Source organism: Cetorhinus maximus, chromosome 19 (assembly GCF_964194155.1).
Source record: "Cetorhinus maximus chromosome 19, sCetMax3.hap1.1, whole genome shotgun sequence".
NCBI lineage: Eukaryota > Metazoa > Chordata > Chondrichthyes > Lamniformes > Cetorhinidae > Cetorhinus > Cetorhinus maximus.
Window position 1 is genome coordinate 93,692,580 of NC_135897.1, and position 18,672 is coordinate 93,711,251.

Genomic DNA, 18,672 nt, shown 5'->3' on the forward strand with positions numbered 1-18,672 from the left:
TCAAAGGGTATGAGGATGGGAAGGAAAAACGCTTTCAACCTACAATGATATCACCAATGATTTTATTGAACACCGCAGCCAGCTCGATGGGTCATTCTCCTCAGTTCCAATGTTTGCAGGTTCGCATGAATCAATCGCGTTGAACTACAGCCCCCTCAATCTACTCTCGATCATCAGCAAGTTGATTGAATGTGACGTCAGATGTGCTATCAAGCAGGATTTACACAACAATAAACTGCGCAATTACACTTTGTTTGGGTCCAGTCCGGGCCATATAGCTTCTGAACTCATTGCAGCCTTACTCTAAAAAGAGACAAAAACGCTGAACCCAAGAGGTGAAGTTAGAGTAACTGGACTCGAGGCAGAATTTAGCCGTAGCATGCATTGAGCATTGGTTATGTACAAAGAGTCAGAGAGTCGGGGTTAATGGGTCTTTTTCAGATTGGAAAGACGTATCTAGTGGATTGCCACAAGTAGCAGTCCTAGGGCCTTATTTATTTTCTATCCATATTAATGATTGGAGGAGGGGGCAGAGTGTAATGTATCCAAATTTGCCGATTATGCAAAAGTAGGTGGGAGGGCATGTTGTGATGAAGGAATCTGCAAGGGGATATAGATAGTTTGATTGAGTGGGCAACAACTTTGCAGATGGAGTTTAATGTAGGAAAGTGTGAGGTCATGCACTTTGTTAGGAAAAGTCAAAAGACAGACTAGTATTCAAATGGAGAGAGACTCCAAAAAAAGTGCAGCACAGAGGGCCTGCGTGTTCTTGTGCGTGAAATGCAAAAAGTTATCATGCAGGTTCAGCAAGTAATTAAGAAGGCAAATGGAATTTTGGCCAGTATTGCTGTGCGGTTGGAATTTAAAAAACAAGGGAAGTCTTGTCCAAAAGGCGGCACCTGCGGTACAGTGTACAGTTGTGGTCCTGGTATTTAAGAACATATATAGTGGCATTGGAGGCAGTTCAAAACAGAGTCGATAGATTGATTCCTGGGATGAAAGGGTTGACTATCAAGAAGGGCAAAACAAGTTAGACCTTTATTCATTAGAGTTTAGAAGAATGAGGGGTGATCTTATTGAAACACAAGATTCTGACGCGGCTTGAGAGAGTAGATGTTGAGAAGACATTTCCACTACTGGCGGAGTATCAAACTAGGGGACATAGTTACAGGATAAGGTGACAATCATTTAAAACTGAGATACAGAGGAATTTATTCTGTCCGAGGGCAGTGAATATCTGGAATTCTCTACCTCAGAGAGTTGTGGAGTCTACATCACTGAAAGCATTTAAATAGGGGGTGGGTGTTTTTTTTGGAATATCGGGGAGTTGAAGGTTATGAGGAGCTGGTACAAGAGCGAACTTGAGGCCTGGGCAGATCAGTCATGATCTTATTGAATGACGTGACAGGCTTGAGGGGCCGAATGGCCTACTCCTGTTCCTATTTCTTATGCTCTTATGTTCTAGCAAAACAGAAGCCCATGGAACTAGGAGGGTGGCTGCCATGGTTGGAGCAATATCTATCGCAAATGATGATGGCTATGATTATTGGGGGTCAATCAGATCAGTTCATCAGATTGCTGCACGAGTGCCTCAGGATATTGTCCGAGACCCAGGCATTTTCAGCTGCTTCATAAATAACATTCCCTCTATCCTAATGTCAGAAATTGAGATGTTTACTGATGATTGCACAATGTTCAGTGCCATTCATGACTCATCAGTTCTTGAAGCATTCTGTGTCCACATGCGGCAAGTCATGAGCAATATTCAGGCTTGGGTAAACAAGTGGCAAGTGACAGTCAGACCTCACAAGTGGCAGGCAAAGACAATCCCCAACAAGAAAGAATCTAACCGTTTTTCTTTGACATTCATCATAATCACTGAATCCCCCATTATCAGCATCCTGAGGGTTACCATTCACCAGAATATGAACTGGACCCGCTATAAAAAATACGGCTGTTACAAAGAAGGTCAGAGATATGAATTAATTGGCGAGTAATTCTTCTTCTTAATCCCCAAATCCTGGCACCATATACATATACAAGAAAGAAGTGTGATGTAATATTGCTTGCTTTGATGAGTACAGCTCCAACAACACCCCAGCCACAACCTTACAGATTCACTATAAACACAACTAATGCACAATGAGAGCAGTGTAGCCATCCAAATGATCAATTGTTGCAAATCTCAAAAGATCCTTCGGCAGCACCTTTCAAACCCTTGGCCTCTATCAATTCTAAGCACAATGGCAGCGTGTGCATGGGAACATCACCACCTGCTGGTTTCCATCCAAGTCACACACCACACGGGCTCAGAACTATGTTGACGTTCCTTCACTGTTGGTGGGTCAAACTCCGAGAAATCTTTCCCTAACAGACTGTGTATACTGACACCACTTGAGCTGTAGCGGCTCAAGAAGCCGGCTCTCAAGCGCAATTCGACATGGGGAACAAATGTTGGTCAAACCTCTGACTCCGGATAGTGTGAAAAAATATAAAAAGTAATTAACTCTGCACTTCACCACTTACAGATTCGATATATTGGTCACGGGCACAAACCGAGGCCTTAGAATTTATACTGTATATTTTTTTTTCTCACAGAATCATAAGTTGGTTAAGCACAGGCGGAGGCAACTCGGTCTGTCGTGTCAGTGCTGGCTGTCTGAAGGGCAAATACGAGAGCCAATCCGCTTCCGTTTCCACGTATCCCTTTCAGATAATGATCCAATTTTTTAAATGAATTCATTGATTGAAATACCTGCGCCTCACGCCCAGGCAGTGCATTGCAGTTCCTAACCACGTGCTGCATGAAAACATTTTTCCACATATCGCCATTGCTTCTTTTGCCTCGTGACTTAAATCGTTTTGGTCTTGCTCTTGATTCTTCCACCACTGGAAACAGGTTTTCACTATTTATCGAGACACTTCATGATTTTAAATAACCCTGTCGCATCTCACCCCATTCTCTTCTTCTCAACGGAGAATAGGCAGAGCTTCTCCCATCTATCTAAGTGGCTGAAGTTCCTCATCGCTGGTCCAATCTCGTTAACTTTTCCTGCACTCTCTCTAATACCTGCAAATCCTTCCTAAAAGGTGGATCTCAGAATGGGACACAATGAACCAGCTGAAGCCGAAAGGGCGTTCTCTTCAAATTGAGCATATCTTCCTTCCTTTTGACATTATGCCCTATTATGAAGCCAAGGCTATTTTATGTTTTGTTAACCGCTCTCCTAAACTTTCGTTCCGCCTTCAATGATTTATTAGGCATTGCCAAGCCAAGCCTTCTTCACATGTCAAAATCACGCTAGATCACAGCAGAAACGAAAATAATTGCTATCTATATTGGAAGCTCAGAGAATGAGATGTGTCATCAAGAATACCTGGTGGGGAGTGAAGGACAATGAAACTCTACGTTCTGCAAACCTGCATGACGAGAACAGCTTCTTGCAGGCCAGCAAGACCGTCTGTGGACCAAAAACAAATGGTTAATCCCTCTTCGAGCTAAAGCTGGCAACGTTCTCCTCAAAGATGTTGGAGAAATCTGAGCCTTTTGGAAGCAACACTGTGGGAATGTTCTCAATCAGGAGTCAACAGCATCACACTAAGCCGTCAAGACAATCACTGAGCAGCTTGATATATGAAACCCATTCGACATAGTAATTAGGAGCAGAGGTGGCCATTCCGCCCCTTGAGCCTGCTCAGCCATTTAGTAAGATCATGGCTGATTTGAATGTGGCCTCAACTCCAGACCCCGCCGACCCCTGATAACTTTTGATCCCTTATCAATCAAGAAATTAGCCACCTCTACATTAAAGATGTAGTTGACGCTGCCTCCACAGCTGCCTATGGGAGAGAGTTCCAGAAAACTCATGACCGTCTGGAAGAAAAAATAGTCTTCTCATCTCCATCATAAATGGGAGTCTCCGTAATTTTAAAATGTCTCACCTAGTTCTAGTCTCCCCCACAAGGGGAAACCTCCTTTCAGCATTCACAATGTCAAGTCTCCTCAGGAGATTTCAATAAGATCAGCTCTAAATCTTAAAAACTCGCTGGATACAGGCCCAGCCTGTCTATCCTTTCCTCGAAAGTTAACGCCCACACTTCCAAATCGGGTACCCGTTTTTGGCAATTTCGCTGAACTGCTTCTAACGTATTTATATACTTTCTGAACTACGGAGATCAAAACTGCACACAGTGCTCCAGATGTGCTCTCACCAAGTTTCTGTACAAATGTAGCAAAAATCCCGAAGTTCACGTTGCATCCCGTTTGCAATGAACAATACTCCCTAATCACTTGCTGAGCCTATACAATAACCTGTCCTGATCCCTTTATTCACAATGCTTGTTATATCCCCAAGGAACTCCAATATCTTAGTCAAACATGATGTAACTTTCAAGAAACTATGTTGAATTTGCCCGATTGCATTGAGATTTTGAAAGTGCCCCTCTATAACCTCCTTAATAGTGCATTACAGCAATTCTCTTCACCACATATTAAGCAAACTGACCAGTGCATTCCTGTTTTCTATCTCCCTCTTGTATTTTTTTTAATAGAGGAGTCACATTTGTTATTTTCTACCCTGATGGGGCCTTTCCAGAATCCAGGGTTTCCAGCAAAATAAAACCAATGTAGCTTTTCTCTCGCCACTTCTTTTAAGACACTATTAGGAAACCCTTCAAGACCTGGGGACTTGTCAGCTAATAGAATTTTCTCAGTTCCCTTTCCCTGGAGATTGTAATTGTTTTAACTTTCTACCTCCATTTCACCTGCTGGTTCGCAGTTGCTTCTGTGTTGGTATTTGTAACCTCTACAGTTAAGGCAGATTCCCATTATCCCTCTCTCGAGGATCAACGGCCCCTTTTCTTCCACTTTTATTTTATTAAATGCCACTAGAAACTCTTATCTCTAGCTTTTAATTTCTAACGAATTTTCATTCTCTAATTTCTTCCTCCTTATGAACATTTTAGTTATTGTTCTTTTCTTTATATTCTGCCCGATCTTCTGACCTGCCAGTCATCAGTTAAAAATTGAATATATATTTTTAATTTCTCCCTACCCAACTCCAAATTATATAATCCCTTAAAACTATTGTTTTCTAATCTTTCTCCTACCACCAGCAACACAGCCCCCAAAATCCGCTATTAGCTGAGCCAGTTGTGCTGCTGTGAACTTGTCTCCGTCCGCACACCACAGAGAAGCCTGCCTGGTCCTACTTGGCTGCATGGTGGTCACCAATTCCTTATCTTTCGGCACACACCTAAGTTGTGAATGGAACACCTCCTAAAATCCAAGAATCTCTTCCACTCGCAGATGCGCTGTAGTAACGTCAGCCGTTATTCAAGAATTTGGGGGCTCGTTCTGCCCCAGCTGAAGGCACGTCCCGCACATATGCTTATTCAGTGCACAAGAAGCATTCTGGAGTTCCAGCATGGAAGGGGATGCGTACATCACGGGAATGTGATGCGCTGGTTAGGCTATTAACTAACTTGACAAAAATTAGCGTACGTCATAAATAGATACACCTGCACCAGCCTGGAAAAGTCGCTTTAGGATATTATTTTTCATGGTTTATGTCATTTTAAAAATTTCCTTTTGCTTTCCTCCCATTCTATCAAACATCCTTTGTTAGTTAATGAAAAGAGAATGAAACTATTCCGTAATTCAACACCTCAATCAAACACCATCAATTTCACTTTCAACACCACATCCTAACATGTAGTATTGGCCTGCCGATTGTGACATCTTTAATTTCCCGCCTTGTGGCACTGAAGTCAAATGTAGCACTTTTTAGGAAGCAGTTTGGCTGATACGCTCCACTCTTGTCGCTGCATCATAAGATCCTAGGGAGAACCCTCAGTCTAGGGTTCGATCACATAAACTAGTCTCACACTTCAGTGCACTATGCAGGAAGTGTTCCTCTGTAACTTCTGAGGGCTATTGTTTGATGCGTTCAATAATAGTCGCGCCTGGCTTTTTAATAGGAGTAAAATCTCCCATGGGATGTTATGGGCTCACTCGTTGTTCTCACCAGCATGAATCCATCAACCAACTCCAACACATGCAGATTGTCTTGTGACATGCCTCATTGTTATTTGTGGGAACCATCTCTTCCAAAATTGAATGCCAGTTATGCCGACAAAGCAAGAGCAACGCATATTGAAAGTTACTTCATTGGTTGGAAAGCGCTTTGGGGACTCCGAAGGTTGTAAGAAGCAAGTGCAAGTGCAAGCATAAATATGTTCCTCGTTGACGAACCAACTGAGACTATTAGGCGTTCTGGGTAAAGACAAATATGTAGCTAGCACTCAGAAAGAAGTAAAATACTGCGGATGCTGGAAATGTGAAACAAAAACAATAAATGCTGGAAAAACTCAGCAGGTCTGACAGCACCTGTGGAGAGAAAGAAAGAGTTAACAGAGTCTTCTCTCCACTGATGCTGTCAGACCTGCTGAGTTTTTCCAGCACTTTTTGTGTTTATTGTTGTTGTTGTTGTTTGTGATGATGTAGCTAGCACTTCTGTTTCAACTTACCCCTCGTATGGCCGTTTATTTTACTGGGTTATTTTCTCATTTCTCAAAACCTTAAAGCTCGTAATTTTTTTCGGATAAACATTATCAGCAATATTATCAGTGTTTCCGACAATAAGGTTGCTCACGACATTTTTGGGACCATTTAATAGCTCCTATTTCAAAGCGGCGTAGTGGAATTTTCGAATGAGTTTATGTTTCAAATTAAAATAACATTATTTATTTTCCATTCAAAACGCGTAGCTAGATAAGGAAGAAAATGTATCATGTTATAATACTAAGCTTCTTATCTTACCATTTTGCATTGATATTCTGGATCTTCTTCAACTTTAACCCCACATTTCTTTATGAAAACATTCCCTTACCTAGCGGTACTTTGCTATCAATTACCAATATCAGCGAAGAAATATTCATTTATAACTTATTTCTCAAATCAAGAGTATTCTAGAACTTTGAACAAGGAGAAACACTGATTATTAAACATACAACGCATGTTCTAACATTAAAATAGGCGTCTAAGGGCAGTACTTACCACTGAATATTGCAGAATTAGTTGAGGGTTTCAAACCTATTACAAGGACTGAGTTCATATGGTGGACATTTTTCATTGCCCCACTCAATGTGTCTCATTAATTTTGTTGCCTCATCCATAATTTCTGCTTCTGCGAAAAGATTGATCGAGAAACTCATCCGTAACAGAGAGGGTAATAAAACTTCCAGGTGTTTATCACTGAATATTTCCAAAGCAATCGGTCAATGCCATTCACTGCACAGAAAATTATTTACTGTTTCATTTCAAAAGATTGTCGACTTGAACTTTTGCATCATGACGATTGCCAATAGGCGGGGTTCCATTTTCGATTTTCACAGTTCAAATCATTGTAAGACGTAATTAATGAATGCAGAGGAATGTGAAACAATAGCCTGCTGAGTAACTGAATTGGTGCTAGTGCTCCATAGATGTGCATTTCCAGGAAATTGATTTTTCACAGAATTACAGAATCGCAAAATCGCACAGTGCAGAGGAGGCCCTTCGGTCCATCAAGGCTGCACCGACATGTGAGAAACACCTGACAAACCTACGTATCCCATATACCAGCACTTGGCCCATAGCCTTGAATGTTATGACGTGCCAAGTGCTCATCCAGGTACTTTTTAAAGAATGTAAGACAACCCGCCTCCACCACTATCCCAGGCAGCACATTCCAGACCGTCACCACCCTCTGGGTAGAATTTTTTCCCCTCACAATCCTGCTGAATCTCCTGCCCCTCACATTGAACTAATGTCCCTTCGTGACTGACCCTTCAAATAAGGGGAACAGCTGCTCCCTATCCACCCTGTCCATGTTCCTCATAATCTTGTACACCTAGATCAGGAAGCCCCTCAGTCTTCTCTGCGCCAACGAAAACAACACAAGTCTATCCAACCTCTTTTCTTAACTTACATATTTCATCCCAGGCAACTTCCTAGTGAATCTCCTCTGCACCTCCTCCAGTGCAATCACACCCTTCCTATAATGCGGCGACCAGAACTGCAGAAAATACTCCAGCTGTGGCCTCAGCAACGTTCTACACAACTCCACATGATGTCCCTACTTTTGTAACTTATGCCTCGTTTGATAAAGGCAAGTGTCCCATATTCCTTTTTCTACCAACCCACTAACATGCCCCTCTGCCTTCAGAGATCTATGGATACACACGCCAAGGTCCCTTTGTTCCTCTGAACTTCCTAGTGCCATGCTGTTCGTTGAACACTTCCTTGTCAAATTACTCCTTGCAAAGTTCATCACCTCACAATTTTCAGCATTAAATCCCACCTGCCACTTACCTGCCCATTTGACCATCCCGTCTATATCTTCCTGTAGCCAAAGGCACTCAACCTCACTGGTAACCACTCGGCCAATCTTTGTGCCATCTGAAAACTTACTAATCCTACCCCGCACATAATCACCTCTGTCGTTTATATAAATGACGAATAATACGGGACGCAGCACAGATCCCTGTGGTACGCCACTGGACACTGGCTTCCAGTCACTAAAGCGTCAGAACACTCTGTCTCCTACAACTAAGTGTATTTTGAATTCCCCTAATAAAATTACACTGTATCCCATGTGCATTTGCCTTCTTTATAAGTATCCAATGTGAAGCCTTGTCAAAGGCTTTGCTGAAATACATATAGACTACTTCCACTACGGTACCCTCATCTGGACACCTGGTCACCTCCTGAAAAAATTCAATCAAATTTGTTAGCCATGGCCCCCCTCTGACAAAGCCATGCTGACTTATCCTGATCAAATCTTGCCACTCCAAGTGGTGATAGATTTTCTCCTTCTGCATTTTCTACAATAGTGTCCCTACCACTGACGCGAGACTCACTGGCCTGTAATTCCCTGGCTTACCTCTACAATCCATCTTAAATAGTGGAACCATTTAGATGTACTCAAGTCCTCTGGTACCTCCCTCATGTCCAGAGAGGAAATAAAAATTTGGGTCAGAGCCCCTGCGATCTCATCCCTTGCCTCCCTCAGCAGTCTGGGGCACAAATCATCCAGACCTGGAGATTTGTCCACTTTTGAGCCTGCCAACACCTCCAATAACTTGTCACTATCTATATAAATTTGCTCAAGAACTACGCAGTCTCTCCCCCCGAGTTCCATGCCTTCATTCTCATTCTCTTGGGTGAAGACGGATGTGAAGTATTTGGTTTAATTATAAATTTGTCGTCCCTTCAGCGTCGCTCTTTTATAACCATTACCCTGCATTCGCATTAACTGCAATTGTAAAGCTTCATGTACTTCTTTTCATGGGTATGTTTAAATTTGAATTGGGCTCTCAGAACTATTAGGAATGTATTGATTTAAGGACTAAGTAATTAATAAGATTCACTTCTTTAACATAATTCATATTTTAACTGATTGACAAGCCAACGAGTTAAATGTCTGCACATGTGCAAGTCAACATTACTCTACAGTGCACAGCTGAAATGGACATGGCATGATCAGTACTGAGACTCAGACCCCTTTCATCAATCCATTGCATAACTCTCTGCATTTATTAGGGCATTAAGAGAAAAAGTCGTCCCAAAGTCGACGAATCAAAATTAGGATCAGTACTTACATGCAAATCATTATCTGAGGACGACAAATATAACATAGCAAAATGATATTCATTGAGGCATGCACGCGTAATAGCAAGGGTAAGAAAACTGCTCCGTCTATGAATGAAGATTTCCAAAGCGAATGGCCAAGGCGAGAACATTGCAACATGTAAGACATTACCAAAATAAGGTCAAACATTTTAATTAATTGACTGGCTGTGCAGATTGTTCCAATTTATCATTCAATGCACAGCAGATTATTTATTGTTTCATTTCAAAGATGTCAACGGGAAGTTTTCCATCATGAAAATTGCCAAATCGCCTGGTTTCAATTTCCGATTTTCACTATCGCATTTCGGATCAAATAGTTGGAAGAGCGTAATTAGTAAATGCAGGAGAATGTGAAACAAACGTCTGTACCGGTAGTCCACTCAAGTACCGGTAGTCCTCACTATTCCACCTCAAACTACTGGACATCATCATATTCTCTTTCGAATTCAGCATCACATGAAGTTAATGAACCTAAAACGGAAAGCAGGCCATTATATTCAGCTGATAATAGTCAAGGTAGCAACGAAAATCATGAGAGCAGTTTTCAGTAAACCTGTCTTTAGATCTGTCGCATTATGAATTGATTTAATATCAATCCATGCTATGATTCTTAATATCCATTCAGCTATTGCTCACTCCACAAATGATTGATATTGTTTCAATTGAGGGACCGAATCCCTATTTATTGTTCATTTCACAAACAATTACGAAAATCTTCAGGATTAGTAAATGAACAAATAAAGCCCTTTATTGACAAAACATGGGAGTAATTCGGCGAAAATGAAAGGCGTGAGGGATGTTGTTCTGGAAAGTGCTTAGTATCACAGGGAAAGAGGAATAACCTTCGAAACTTGCAGTTGGTGTGCTTCCGTTGGAATGTACCAGTGAGAATTAACATATAGATTTTGCGTGGAGTTCGTGTCAATGAAATGCTTCCGCGCGAAAACCATTTTCTTGTTCGATTGCTGTGTGCTGGTAAAGTAGCTTAACCTTTGCATGGGGGATAGTTTATTTTATCTTCCTCTGCGTCACAAAGTGGGGAAGAGACGTCATGTGACAGGATCTCAGATAGGCCTATCTTGCAGATTTATATATTCACCCTCATGTAAATCGCTATCTGTATAATATTCCAACTTGTCCAGTCAACTGTTAGATTGGGAATCTATAAATAAAACATATTGTAATTTTAAAATCTTAATGTCATTTAAGTTAAAAGGTACCATTTATATGAAGATGAAAGATAATCACATGGGCCTGTGCCAAGCTCCTGAAAGTCAATCTCTTCATAAACAAGATCAGGAAATCCAGTGGGTGAACATTGTCTGTTTCTGTTACCTGTAGCACAAAGAACGGGAGATTATAAAAGAGGAAGCGTTAGGAGTTTTATATGTACATTTTCCCTATCGTTTTTCCATCACTCCTTAGTACTTTGTAGCAACTATCGGTTATTGGACGCCTCATAATTGCTCTGAATTCCTCCTTACCCCCGTTCCTGAAGTGCGCTCCACCCTCAAGAGCTTTGTGAGCCCAATCATAGTCAATGGGATAAATGGCACGCACTGAGCGCATTGCCAGTGAAGGAGTTCGCCAGGCAAGCTCTTGATGTTAGAGGTAAGTTTCAAATAGCTGACAGGGCTCATGAATCCGATCAGGGCCCTCCTTGCTTTGGGTCTCTGGAGGAGCCAATGGCGGAATATGCTCCACGAATGCCCTTTGGGCCTCCTCATGTCCATGACTCTGCCCTCAACATGCCAGAATCCTCTCGTTTGAAGTACGGCCCTGACACGTGCCAAATTGTTGTTCATAAGTAATCGTTTTGACAGCCAGGCATATTTGTTGTTAAGGAACTCTATGATCGTACTTCGAGGAAGTCAAGGTGGCTCTGCCTTGATGGATCTCATGAAACGACGTCTATTTCAGGCGCAGATCCAGTTTCTGCCCACTTAGAAATGCTTTGGAAATTCCAAGGCAACTGATTGATTCGGGTCCATAACAATGAGAATCTTCACTTTTCCATCCAAATAATCGGGAGGTTATATTTCTCAGGAGCTAAGCAGCAAAATAATCAACCGTTTCATGTTGCAAGGAATGAGGGCTGGCTCTGGATGTCAGGGCCGATGATCTTCGGAAGTGGGAGTTCGATTGATCTGATTGATTGTCCCACAAATTCGATCTTCCAACATTATTTACACTCAGTTATGTTTCTCTAGTGGTATTAGACTTTCGCCAGATTCTCATCCCATCTGAAAATCATTAAACACTCAGGAGAAAATTATGAATTGATGCGAAGCATAGAACATTTACGAAAATAAGGGGGCGGCTCATCCTTCGTGTTTCGAACGAAAACCAACTACACAGCACCATCTCATTTACAACTCTGCGTCCACACGTTGTTGATTATGCCACTTCACGTACAAATCCAAGGTATTCTGGAATGCCTCTAACACTTCTTTTCACCACCATGCCCATCGAGTCTGCACCGACATGTGAGAAACACTTGACCTAGCTACCTAATCCCACTTACTAGCACATGGCCCAGAGCCTTGAATGTTATGATATGCCAAGCGCTCATTCAGGTACTTTTGAAAGGATGTGAGGGAACCCGCCTCCACTTCAGTACCCTTCCAGGCAGCTCATTCCAGACAATCAAAACCGTCTGGGTAAAAAAAGGTTTTCCTCACATTGCGCCAAAACTCCCTGCCCTTCACGTTGAACTCATGTCCCCTCTTGACTGACTCTTCAACTAAGAGGAACAGCTGCTCCCTATCTACCCTGTCCATGCTCCTCATAATCTTGTACACATCGATCAGGTCGCCCGTCAGTCTTCTCTGCTCCAAAGAAAACAACACAAGTCTATCCAACCTTTCTTCATAACTTAAATGCTTCATGCCAGGCTACATCCTGGTGAATCTCCTCTGTAAACCCTCCAGTGCAATCACATTCTTCCTATAATGTGGCGACCAGAACTGCACACAGTACTCCAGCTGTGGCCTCACCAGGGTTCTATACAACCACAACATGACCTCCCTGTTATTCTAATCTACGCCTCGATTGATAAAGCCCAGTGTCCCATATGCCTTTTTCACCACCCCATTAACATGCCCCTCCGCCTTCAGTGATCTATGGACACACACGCCAAGGCCACTTTGTTCCACACAACTTCCTAGTGTCATGCTGTTCATTGAACACTTCCTTGTCAAATTACTCCTTCCAAAGTGTATCACCTCACACTTTGCATGGTTAAATACCATCTGCCACTTATCTGCCCTTTTGACCAGCCCATCGATATCTTCCTGTAGCCCAAGACACTCAACCTCACTTTTAAGCGCCAGGCCAATCTTTGTGTCATCCACAAAATATTAATCCTATTTCCCACATAGTCATCTATGTCGTTTATATAAATGACGAATAATAGGTGACCCAGCACAGATCACTGTTGTACGCCACTGGACAATGGCTTCCAGTCATTGTCGTCAACTTAATTGCCTTGAAATCCCCTTTGGTCGGAAGAAAACAATGCCAACCTCCCCAACATAACCTCAGAAATAAAATTCTGCAATCCATAAAGCATCCAGATATGTCACCTCTTTACCTATCCAGTGCGATCACTTCCTTCCTGCAACACAATCACCAAAAGTCTAGATGACCTGTAAGGACCGAAGGACTTTAGCATGTGCAGGAACAGGACTCGCCATTTAAGGTCCTGATTTCAAAATGCCTCATTAACCTACCTTTCTGCAAGCTTCTCTGCAACTCTGCCGCTAAAGCAATTACACTGAAAAGAAAAGCGCAGCAAAACTGCAAGGAATGATGAAAACGGAGATCCTCTGCTCTTTGAAAGGCGTTGTGTACTGCGTATAGCCTGAAAGTAAAAGCCTTTCATATTAACACTGGGAAAATCTGACCCCGCGCATTTCATTCACTCGCGGATGCAACCACCTGATGGAACTGAAATAAGTAAAAGAGATAAGTAAAATTGTGAAACTTAAAATTGAGATAAGTAAAATTGGGGAGAAGCACATTACCACACAGGAGTTCTGTTATTGCCTTTGCTTCTTTTTCACTCTAAGTAAGAATTTATATCAAACGAGCTAAGAAACGCAACTTGAATGTCACATTCTCCATCTTTTGTATAGCCTCAAATTGGCATTAGCCATTGTTTGTGTAAAAATGGCTCTTTCGTGAACAGATGTTGATCCATTTCACAGACGGGAGAATAATGAAAAATTGCAGCGCCAATAATATGAATAAAAATAGCTATATCCAAGTTCAATGGCGGCACCAAGGTTGTTGGAAAGGAAATATTGCAAGTAAGAGCAGAGAATTGCAAAGGACCATTGGCCGATTAACTGAATGAGAACAGTTGTGGCAAATGGAGCTTAATGTGGGGAATTGAGAGACTTTGGACTCATGAATAATAGGTTCGGGTATTTACTAACTACTGAGAAGGGAAGAACTTTGACGGCAAAAGGGATTTAGAGATCCAAGTAGAAGAATCACTAAAGTTAGTGGGCGGACAGAAACAGGGAAGAGAGCTGGGATAGACTCGCAGAACTGCATGCTCTAAACTTGTTCTGATCGTACCAGGCCGTGCTGCAATGAGGGAGAAATGCATCAAGTTTTACATATGAAGCAAGATCCGGATTCTCCAGAGGAGGTAACATCCTCGGGCAAGACCCATCCTTTCAGAAGGTCTTTCAATATAGAAACAAGTCGCCCAATATATTGGCTTTTTCGCAAAACAGCGAAACCAGTTTTTTAAAAAAATACCCGGACAATGATATGAAACATTGTCACTGTGAAGCTCAGCTGGTAGGATATTTTTAGTTACTATTAGCAAAACTAGCAGGCACTCTAGTGTTGTCCCTGCAAGGTGTTGTGAAGCTGCAGACTATAACCAGGACTGCTTTCATTTATGTAGTGCCCTTAACGTTGAATAGTCGTTCCACTTCTATTCGCAAGAAACATAGAAACATGAAAAATAGAAGCAGGAGTAGGCCATTCGGCACTTCTACTCTGCTCCGCCATACAACCTGATCATGACTGATCATCCAACTCAATAGCCCGCTCCCACTTTCTGCCCACATCCTTTGATCACTTTCGCCTCAAGAGCTATAACTAACTCCTTATTGAAAACATAAAATGTTTTGGTCTCAACTAATTTCTGTGGTAGCGAATTTCACAGTTTCACCAGTCTCTGGGTGAAGAAATTTCTCCTCATCTCAGTCCTAAATGGCCTGTCCTATATCCTTGGACTGTGACTCCTTTTTATGCACTCCCCCGTCATCGGAAACATTCTTCCTGCATCTACCCTGCCTAGTCCTGTTAGAATTTTATAAGTTTCTATGAGGTCCCCCCTCATTCTCCTAAACTCCAGCGAATATAATTCTAACCGACTCAATCTCTCCTCAAATGGCAGTCCCGCCATCCCAGGAATCAGTCTGGTAAACCTTCGCTGCACTCTCTCTCCAGCAAGAACATCCTTCCTCAGATAAGGAGACCAAAACTTCACACAATATTCCAGGTGTGGCCTCACCAAGGCCCTGTATAATTGCAACAAGACACCCCTGCTCCTGTACTCGAATCCTCTCGCTATGAAGGCCAGCATTCCATTTGCCTTCTTTACCGCATGCAGCACCTGTATGTTTACCTTCAGTGACTGGTGTACGAGGACACCCAGGTCGATGTATAGCTGCTCAGATAATAGTCTGCTTCCCTGTTTTTGCTATCAAAGTGTATAACGTCACATTTATCCACATTATAGTGCATCTGCCATGCATTTGCCCACTCACTCAGCTTGTCCAAATCACATTGGTGCTTCTCTGCATCTTCCTCACAGCTCACCCTCCCACTCAGCTTTGTGTCACCTGCAAACTTGGAGATATTACATTTAGTTCCCTCATCTGAATCATTAATATATATTGTGAGTAGCTTGGGTCCCAGCACCGATCCCTGCAGTAGCCCACTAGTCACTGTCTGCCGTTAGTAAAACACCTGCTTATTCCTACTCTTGGTTTCCTGTTTGCCAACCAGTTTTCCATCCATCTCAATGCATTACCCCCAATCCCATGCACTTTAATTTTACACGCTAATTGCTCATTTGGGGCTTTGTCGAAAGTCTTCTGAAAGTCCACATAAACCAGATCCATTGCCTCGCCCTCATCAACTCTACGAGCTGCATCCCCGAAAAATTCCAGTCGATTTGTCAAGCATGATTTCCCTTTTGCCAATCCATGCTGAGTCTGTCCAACTCTGCCACTGCTTTCCAATTGCTCAGCTATTACATCTTTCTTAATACCCTGTAGAATTTTTCCAACTACCGACGTCATGCTGACTGGTCTATCAACATACCTTTTTAAATAGTGGGGTTACATTAGCTACCCTCAAAACTATAGAAATTGTTCCAGAGTCAATAGAATTTCGGAAGGTCACCACCAATGTATACAGTAATTCTAGGGCCACTTCCTTAAGTACCCTGGGATATAGATTATCAGGCCCTGGATATTTGTCGCCATTCAATCCCATCAATTTCCCCATTTCATTACTAATACTGATTCTCTCAGCTCCTCCCTCTCACTAAACCGTCTACTCGCCAACATCTCTGGAAAGAGAATTGTGTCATCCTTTGTGAAGGCTGAACCAAAGTATGTATTTAGTTGGTCAGCCATTTATTTGTTCCCCTGTTTCTGACTGTAAAGGACCTACATTTGTCTTCACCAGTCTTTTGCTCTTCACATACCTATCGGAACTTTTACCGTCAGTCTTTATGTTCCCTGTAAGCGTTCTCTTGTATTCTATTTTCCCCTTCTTAATCAATCCCTTCGTCCCCCTTTGTTGAATTCCAAACTGCTCACAATCCTCTTGTCTGTTGATTTCTTCAGCCATTTTTTATGCCTATTCCTTGGATCTAATACTGTCTTTAATTTCCAATGTAAGCCATGTTTTGCCCACCGTTACTGTTTTACTTTTGGGCCAAGCAGGAATACGCAATTTTTGCAGTTCTCCCATGGGCTTTTTCAATGTTTGCCATTGTATATCCACCGTTATCCTTTTAAGTAATGTTTCCCAATTCATCATAGCCAGCTCGTGCCTCATACCATCGCAGTTTATTTTATTATGTTTCAGGGCCCTATAGTCAGAATCAACTGTGTCACTCTTCATCTTGATGAATAATTCTATCATAAAATGTTCGCTCATCCCCAAGGGGCCTCGCAAAATTAGATTGGCATTTATCCCTTTCTCATTGCACCATACCCAGCCTAGGATGGCCTTTTTAAAGAAGGTCACATTCGTGAATGAAATGGGTTTTTATGACATCAGCAATTGTTCCATGGTCATCATCGGGCTTTTAATTCGGCGAGGCCATGGAGGGATTTGAAGACGAGGATGAGAGTTGTAACGTCAAAGTTTAATTTAAAATCTCCTACCAGAACATACCACATTGACGTCTTCTTTATGTTCACAGTCATGATCGCCCATTGTTGAAAATTGGCAGTCCCACAGGAAGCGTTCACTCCCCCTACATTTAACGTCATCCATCCGAATGGTGCCATTTACTGGGTCGAATAACGTCCCTCCCGGGGTAAACACTGTGTCATCATAGTTTAATTGTCTACAGACGACAGCGGCATCGTGCAAATCCCAGGAATCATCGCAAACCGTGCCCCATGTATCACTGAAGAAAATTTCAACTCTTCCAGAGCAAATATGGAATCCTGCAGCCAGCCGTAACTCTGCAACAAAAAGTAGCACCTGAGAACTGAGCACGTTAACTTGCAAATGGGCGCAGTTACTTTATTTTATTTCCCTATTCTCAATGCCAACCCGTGCTATTTCAGGATGACACTTATGTTAAAGGCCCTGAGATTTACGCTGCCGAGTGTACTCTGGTGGGATACATAAAGCTGATCTAAGCCAACACGTAAAGCGGGAAAGAAAAAACAAAAACACCTGGGAAAACTCAGCAGGTCTGGCAGCATCTGCGGAAAGGAACACAGTTAACGTTTCGAGTCCGAATGACCCTTCAACAGAACTAAGTACAAATAGAAGAGCGGTGAAATATAGGATAGTTTAAGGGGGGTGGAGGGTGGGACAAGTAGAGCTGGATAGAGAGCCAGTGATAGGTGGAGATAACCAAAAGATGCCACAGACAAAAGGACAAAGAGGCGTTGAAGGTGCTGATATTATCTGAGGAATGTGCTAATTAAGGGTAGAAAGCAGGACAAGCAGGGGACAGATAGCCCTAGTGGGGGTGGTTTGGGGGGAAGGAATCAAAAAAGGCTAACAGGTAGAGATAAAACAATGGGTGGAAATACATTTTAAAATAATGGAAGTAGGTGGGATAAGAAAAATATATATAAATTATTGGAAAAAAGGCGGTGGGGGGTGGGGGGGAGGAGGAATCGGAAAGGGGGTGGGGTTGGAGGAGAGAATTCAAGATCTAAAGTTGTTGAACTCAATATTCAGTCCGGAAGGCTGTAAAGTGCCTAGTCGGAAGATGAGGTGCTGTTCCTCCAGTTTGCGTTGAGCTTCACTGGAACAATGCAGCAGGCCAAGGAAGGACATGTGGGCATGAGAGCAGGGTGGAGTGTTAAAATGGCAAGCAACAGGGAGGTCTGGGCAATGCTTGTGGACAGACCGAAGGTGTTCTGCAAAGCAGTCACCCAGTCTGCGTTTGGCCTCTCCAATGTAGAGGAGACCGCATTGGGAGCAAAAAAAAAGTAACGCGGCAGTTCACTTTACACTCTTGTGATTAACGATGTTTAATGAAATACTTTAGAAAATGTGAATAGATTGAAATATATTAAAATCCAGTCTGCTGGCAGGCAGCTGAAATCCGGACAGATATTAAAGAGGTGTTGCACATTACATGTTGTGCCAGAATTCAAATTAGAAACTTCGATTTGTTTCATTGATTAATAGAGTGTGGACGTCGCTGGCTAAACCAGAATTTAATACCCATCCTTAATTGCCCTTGAGAAGGTGGTGGTGAGCTGCCT

At 42.4% G+C, this 18,672-nt stretch overlaps 1 protein-coding gene across 1 annotated transcript in view; it reads right to left on the reverse strand.

Annotated features, from left to right (window-relative positions):
* Positions 1-18,672, reverse strand: part of LOC144694113 (scavenger receptor cysteine-rich type 1 protein M130-like) — a 123,967-nt gene that overhangs the window by 84,139 nt on the left and 21,156 nt on the right. The window contains exons 8-10 of the mRNA XM_078564471.1: positions 17,111-17,406; positions 13,405-13,535; positions 5,110-5,255 (exon numbers count right to left, since the gene is read on the reverse strand). Of these exons, the coding sequence (XP_078420597.1) occupies positions 5,110-5,255; positions 13,405-13,535; positions 17,111-17,406 (573 nt within the window). The remainder of the gene's footprint in view (positions 1-5,109; positions 5,256-13,404; positions 13,536-17,110; positions 17,407-18,672) is intronic.